The sequence below is a fragment of the Cydia pomonella genome, chromosome 3 (assembly GCF_033807575.1).
Source record: "Cydia pomonella isolate Wapato2018A chromosome 3, ilCydPomo1, whole genome shotgun sequence".
Classification (NCBI taxonomy): Eukaryota; Metazoa; Arthropoda; class Insecta; order Lepidoptera; family Tortricidae; genus Cydia; species Cydia pomonella.
This window is the reverse complement of record NC_084705.1, coordinates 24,861,086-24,868,864: the sequence shown is the minus strand read 5'-3', so window position 1 is coordinate 24,868,864 and position 7,779 is coordinate 24,861,086. Positions and strand designations below refer to the sequence as shown.

Sequence of the window (7,779 nt, the reverse complement as noted above, 5' to 3'; positions counted from 1 at the left end):
TTGGCGTAGGCACTAGTTTTTACGAAAGCGACTGCCATCAGACCTTCCAACCCAGAGGATAAACTAGGCCTTGTTGGGATTAGTCCGGTTTCCTCACGATGTTTTCCTTCACCGAAAAGCGACTGGTAAATATCAAATGATATTTCGTACATAAGTTCCGAAAAACTCATTGGTACGAGCCGGGGTTTGAACCCGCGACCTCCGGATTGCAAGTCGCACGCTCTTACCGCTAGGCCACCAGCGCTTATTAAAAAAAATAATATAATATGTCCTGTCCAGATAACTATCTAAATATACACAGTGTCACATTTATAATATAATATTAGTAGGATTAAACATATTTATACACGGATAATAAAATAAAAGTTGTCAATCCTTCGTGCGTAGCCAACATGCCAATCGAAATCGATTCGCTCCGAAGCGAACGAAACGCAACTTTTATTAGGTAAGACTACGTATCGTTCGCCACGGAGCGTACGATTGTCTTCTTGGCTACGCACCCTGTAGTGTTATGGATAGAAAGAAAATAAGGAAGTCGTGTGATTTTAACTGTTTAATAATTATATTGTTTAAAAACTGATGAGAAAGTTGTATTTAATCCACGTGTGAGGCAAAGTAGTCAAATCCAAATTTTGAGTGGTAGAATTGACTTTTAAATGATCATTAATTTTGAATTGAATTGCTTTGATTTTGTTTGAAGTTTTACAGTTAAGTAGTATTTTTCTTGTGCTGGTGTGGTGAAAAATGTTTTGTTTCACTCGGTGGCAAAATTTGTTTAACCCTCGTGCCTTGAATTTAAACCCTCGCAACGCTTAAGATTACGTTTTTCGAACAACTTGCTACGCTCGTGGTTCAATTTTTTAATCTTTTGCTTGCTCGGGTAGCAATATTAGCACGAGAGGTTTAACAACAACGTTGCTCCTTGTAAAACAAATAACTATTATCATTCCAAATACACGTTACAACGAGTTGACAAAACTTTAGGAAATGCAACAATTTAATTAAAGTATATGTTAAAGCTTATATTATTATTTAATTTAGGGATGGACCGAATAATCGGTAATTATTCGGTATATTCGGCAAATTTTCCAATGTTCGTATCCGGACGAGTTATTCGGGTAGCTTAGAACGATTCATTTCTTGCGGTTTCAGAACAGCAAAAAGTGTAACGTACGGAATGCTTCATAAGCGAACGCACTTGCAAGACTGAAACCGCAAGAAATTACTATGAAACTGCAAGAAATTAATCGCAGTGCGTAACAAAAAGCGCGTGTGTGCGTCCAAAGTGCCGGCAAATGTTTTTTTATTATGTTTGTCTTGTCGCAACACTGTAAAATATCTACTCCTCTAAATCTTTTCAAGTACTTTCTTCCATCTGCTGGGTACGTTTTTCCGTTAACATTCAGAGGATAGGCAAAAGGTCGCCTCGAAACTCCCTTTTCATACAAACGTAGTCCTCATTTTCCTCTCTGGATATAAACATTATTAAAAATATTTTGACAGAGTTGTATATCAACCACACCTATGCCCATCTGTTTGATTTTTTCGAATCTTTAATTAAGGAGCATTTAAAAAATTGTGTGAAATCTATTATACGCTCCTAATCATTACACAAATAAAAAAAATCGAAAAAAGTCAAACATGTGCATAGCTACGGTTAATATACATCAATATATGTAAAAACATTTTCGATAATGTCAATATTATATCCAGAGAGAAATAAGTGACTACGTTTGTATGGAAAAGCGACCGTGGCTCATCCTCTTAAAACACACGATGAGACATAATGAATCAATAGGATGTTTTGATTAGGTATTTTAGAGAGTATTGAAATTTATTTTGCCTGTTGACTATTGCTCTTTAGCTGCTAATGTATTAAAGCGTTTTCAAATAGTTTATTGGAATTATACAGATGAACCGAATAATTCGGCCGAATACTTGGTTCGGTAAGATCTAAATCGAACATTCGGCCAAATATTTGTCCCATCTCTATTTTATCAAACTTTTATGGTGTTATTTATAAATTCACAATAAGCCTCAATAACCTTTTAATTGTTTGTCTTAATCTGTCATTTTGACTTATGTGTTTGTAAAAAAGGGACAGAAGACAGACTAATTAATTGAGGCCTGTAACGTTTTATGAAAAATGTTCGAATGGTACGAGAACGAGTCGATGCAACGTAGGCTGCGAGTTATAAAGAAGTTATTAAAACCAAATTATATTTTTTTAACTTTTACATTTTATCGTAACCAATAGATATTCTAAATTGATATTTTAACCAGCTTATTACCGACAAAACAACAAGTCGATAGAACAGTACGAGCAACGTTGTAGCCAGTCCGTAAGGTTCCTAAAGCCTTTCTCGCGCGAGACTGTCTCCCATCACTTCCGTCCTCTATAAAATGTTAGTGCATCACTGCACAGCATCATTGTACGAGAACCGGAGTAAGCGACGGACATGAACATTTTTGTGAGTATTATACTTTAATTCATACGTTTTTTTATAAGTATATCTTTTAATTATAAATAAGGACATATTTTGACAGAACAGCATTCGAAAAGGGACATAGCGAGAGCAAAACCAGATGGCAAATTTGATTTATTTTAATGACAACTCGTGAAATGGCGACCATTTTGGAGTTTTCATGCGAAAATCGAGGATGTCATCGAGAAGCAGACTAAAAAAATACAGTTTGATGTAAATTAATCACAGATCTGCCCCTACGTGTGTTTTTTTTATTTTTAATTATTAACATTACGCTAAATAATGACCCTAATTAACGACCCTAATAATTGATTGATTAGTTTGACGACCGGTCTGGCCTTGTCGGTTGTGACCCTGCCTATGAAGCCGATGGTTCTGGGTTCGAATCCCGGTAAGTGCATTCATTTGTGTGAAGAGCACAAATATTTGTTTCTGAGTAATGGGTGTTTTCTATGTATGTTGTATTTGTATTTAACTGTGGGGCTTAGTCAATTTGTGTAAAAGGATGTCCGTAATATTTATTTATTTAATTAACTGTACACTATAGTAATGTAAACATATTTCAGGATGAGCTCCTTACAAGTATTAAATATATTTAAAAATTTACAAGCCATAAACGTTAACATAATATAGTACCTTAAAAAGTGATGTTACAGTTTGTTACAGTATAATTATTTTCTGATGCACGAAATGCGGTGACAGACAGACAACTAAAAAAAAACCTTAATTTCTCAACCGTTATGTTATATAAAATTACGTTGGCCAACCACAGATCATAATATGCAAGACCACTGACCAGGAAAAGACGGAATGGTGTCAATTATCATTGAAAATATATATTTTTTTCCCTTCTTAAATTCCAAGCCACAATCATGCACCACATTTATTGAACACCATTCATGGTTTATACATTCTTGATTAAGGTTATTAGATTTGCGGTGCCTCTTTCAATTCATTAGTCTCCTCTTTAGCATCCATTGTTTGTCTTTCAGTGAAATGAGATGCTTCCCTGCGTGGGTCCATCAATATTAAATCAGTCCAATTAAGTTCTATGTATTTAAGTATTTATAAATATTTATATATTATATATATCATTGTCTAAGTACCCTCAACACAAGCCTTATTGAGCTTACTGTGGGACTTAGTCAATTTGTGTAATAATGTCCTATAATATTTATTTATTATTTATTTATTTATTTATAAGTAATGTTATCCATGATTTTTTTTGTATAAATGTCAGAGTTTAACACAGCTCGTTTTATTTCGCCGCGATACGCTCTGATTCCTTTCTTTTTGTACTGTCACAATGGAGCTAACTCAAAAATGGATTAAATTACGTGATTTCTTATAAAATAGATGCAACTCATCTAATGTTATTTGGCTTACATTTAACTTCAGCGTAAAAACGGCTTTGTAAAGAGATAACTAGAGTTCATATTTAAATGAAAAAATAGCGAGTTCATTCCGCCAGTCAACTTTTTGCGAGTAGACAACTATTATAGTCGATGTTTCATTTTATTTGAATGATACGGTTGAACGAGGAAAATACCTCACGATACTGCGACGATCTACAAATTAGGTTAAGTTTTTGTCGATGTATTTATTTTAGCTTCTCGTTTTGAATTTTCGTTTTGTTATATAAGATGTAAGGTAAGGGCCTATTTGGACGGTAAGCTTATAATTTCGGCCCAACCTCTTATTTTTATGCAATGAATTGCCGTGCCTGTGTCTTGAAATGATTATTATCTATTTGTCCTATTGGGACACAAGCAGCTTGGCATTTTGAAGCTTACACGATAGAATACATGTTTATAAAATAAAAGTTATTTTGACTCAGATTTTAAATATAATAGGTACCTAATTATTTAAACAACGATTTTTTTTAATTGGTTGGGTTTGTTGATATCAAATGCTTCTGCTTACTTTAAATAACAACAAAAACTTCAGTATCTTTGAACTACCTATAGGTAACCGCAAAAAGCGAAAGCCCATACCTAATTTAATTTACGTACAAAAAGTTGATTGCGGGTTGAGGCGACTGAGACAAAGACGATAAAAAAAGCTTAATAAAACGTACGAATCAAATCGATAGGTATCGATTTGTGCTGGATTTGAGGCCAGGATATTAAAAGCTAGACATTTATTTTGAAGGTTCCGTTTATTATAATGAGTGCGGTTAAGAGAATGGAGACCAAGTCACGTGACCGGTTCTCCTTACAAACGTAGTCCCCAATTTCTTCCTAAGGATATCGACATTATATAAAATATTTTCACACGATTTATTGTACCTATAATTGCGTTTCAATTTCATACAAATTTGTAAAATACCTAACTTTCATAATAATAAAAAGTCGAAAAAAGTCAAACGAATGGACATACCGGTGGGTAATATTACATCAAATCGAGTTAAAATAATTTCTTAATCTCAAATCTTAAAGTTCGAATCGGGCCGTTTGTATAATGTTAATATCTAGACAGGAAAATGAGGATTACGTTTGCTTTCAGAAGTGGTCCCGTGACTTTGTCACCTTTCGTCTTAACTGGTTGTAGTTGGTGTCATCCACGATGACGCGCAGATTTGTCAAATCTAACCTTTAATACCATGATATTACGAGTCAAGGCTTACGTCTTCTGTGAGATGGACCGATCAATTGATGGTCCATTTAGATTCATGGCTGTATCAGGCCAATCCTTTAATAACTAAAATTGCTATGTCGCGGAATAAGGGACGAAATTGCGATCCTAATAACATGTGTTCAACTTGGTTATTAAATTATTTTTTATTCAAATGTCTGTCTCTTGTTTTACTAAAAGATGAGATATCTGCCAACGATGGTTTTTATTCATATTTTTTTAACTTCATATCAAGGCTAGCTTAATGTCTTTAGTCATTAAGTTACATTAAAAGTATACTTTGAATTATTTTAAGTACCTACTTACCTATACATATATATTTATTAAATGTATATAGTCATATAATGAAAACTTGCTTCTAAATGAAAGTTGATGAAATGAGTCAACCCCATTAATGAGTTATATGGGATTAAACACATAACCAACTTTGACAAATTTAACCCCAAGATTGTAAATTGACCCACAGAAGTTTACGGAACTCTGACTTTAACTACTTAGTTAAAACGGGTTTTTTTTTGACTTAGCTTCCTACTGACCGTATTTGATTTGTAAAACTATTTTTAACACTCAGTGAAAGTAGTTTTAAAGAGACGTACATTAATTATGCTAAAGATAACAGTGTTGGTTGTTGCATTTTTAGTAGGTATATTTAATATACGTGTGCCACTAATTACATATACCTACGTTTATTTTGGTACCTATCTAGCTTAAGGTTTTTTAGGTACCAAGCACACGAAAAATCAAATCAAGAAAAAAGGAAGCATCTATAAACCTGTTTTTTTTTACAGGTGCAGATACTAGGCTTGGTAGCAGCATGCGCAGCTGGCGGTGTAGAATCCAGTGGCTCGCATAATCATGGGGACAGCAGTGGATGGCACGCCCCAGCGCTTGACTATTCAAATCTTGCGGGTAATGGTCATGTCCTAGCAGGAATTAGTCAAAATTACCAAGCTTTAAGCCACGGACAAGAACCCACAGGTGGACACACATTTGAACATGATGTTTCTCAGCCTGTTCATGACCTTGGACAATATACTGGTCATGGATATGATTTGGGCAATCAGGGACAACCAAAGAGTTTTGATGTAGGAAGCCATAATGCTTATCCATCTTTCGCAGCTTCTGGGCATGACTTCACCGGTGATACTTATCTTCAAGCTGCTCATGATTTTGGAAATCATGACCATGGTGTCTATAATGTACATGCTGGAGATTTGAACAGTCAGAGTGGTAATGATCACGATGATTCGAATAGTCACAGTGACAGCGGAGAATCAAATGGACATAGTGATGAATCTCATGGTCAAGCAGGTAGTACTGGTGATGCTCCATCCGGTCCCGCGCATGGTGACGCACGATCGTTTATTTTGCACGACGGTGGCAACGAATATGGTCACGGAGGACAAGGTGCGACCGTCCACGATTTAGGTGTTCAAGGATGGCCAGGACATGATTTCGGAGGACATACTCAAGCATTTGCAGAAGGATTAGACAATGCTGAACCATTTACTGTTGGTGAGCATACCGATGAACAAAAGCCAGTTGAAGTACCGTTGTATAAACATGTAACTGTCCCTGTGCAAAAACTCGTCCATGTTAATGTACCAAAACCAATTTTGGTTGGCATCCCCCAACCGTACCCAGTAAAGGTTCCTATCAACAAGCCTGTGGCCGTTCCTGTTGAAACCGAAATTTCCATCCCGATTGAAAAGGTGGTTCCTTATCCTGTTGTAAAGCATGTTCCCTACCCCGTTGAAAAACATGTTCCATTTAAAGTAGAGAAAACCGTACATGTCCATGTACCCCAACCTTACCCTGTTAAAGTTCCCATTTATAAAACGATTCATCATCATAAAGACCACTAAGTCTGTTTAGCTATTATAAATGTGTCGTTGAATGTGAATGGTTGTTGACTTGAATTTTATAAGTATGGTATGTTGCGTGTGTTGTTTGCCAAGCCATGTAAATAATAATGTTGTTAACTAATTTTAAGTCATTTTCAACTTGATGGTTGTAGTTGATTTATTTATTGTGTATGTTGTTGATTATAAATTTGTTGTTGTTTTACTGTTGACTTTAATTTATTTATTAGTATACCTTGACTACCGTTTACTGTCATAAAATACTTATGAAATGTGGTTTATGGTGTATCGGTACTCCTATTTTACTTCAAGAAGTCGATTAGACCATACATTTTGACATCAAAATAATGTCATTTGGGTATCATTCGTGCGTGCATTGCGCTCGTACTTGTCCATACATGTATTGGCGTTAACGAGACCAATGGGCGAATTAAATGATATCAAAATGTAATTTCGAATTATTTCTTTTTCGAAGCATTATACTTTTTCAAGTACATTTCGTAGACGTGTTTAGATATTTTTCGACTGAATTCCACTTTCTATTTGCCACCGGTCGTCTAGATGTGGATAGGACTGTAGATTACTCTTTTACCCTTCAACAAACAGATCTTAACTGATATATGTATGGCTCATTAGCGAAATCAGTTATATGTTTTTGGTTTCATTATAGTTATCAGAGACAGAATATTCAACTCCAAGCAAAACCAGTGACAGTGTGGACACTAAGGGACAAAATTAATAGCACAGCAGTACAAAAAGTGACATTTATTATGTGTCTCGCGCTAAGGAAGTCACTA

General features: G+C 35.1%; 1 protein-coding gene across 1 annotated transcript; it reads left to right on the top strand.

The window, feature by feature from the left end:
- Positions 1 to 2,117: 2,117 nt before the first annotated feature.
- LOC133516381 (filaggrin-2-like) lies at positions 2,118 to 7,187 on the top strand. The gene is made up of 2 exons (XM_061849288.1): positions 2,118 to 2,471; positions 5,909 to 7,187. The coding sequence occupies exons 1-2, from the start codon at positions 2,460 to 2,462 to the stop codon at positions 6,983 to 6,985; spliced, it is 1,089 nt and encodes a 362-aa protein (XP_061705272.1). The 5' UTR covers positions 2,118 to 2,459; the 3' UTR covers positions 6,986 to 7,187.
- Positions 7,188 to 7,779: the final 592 nt, after the last annotated feature.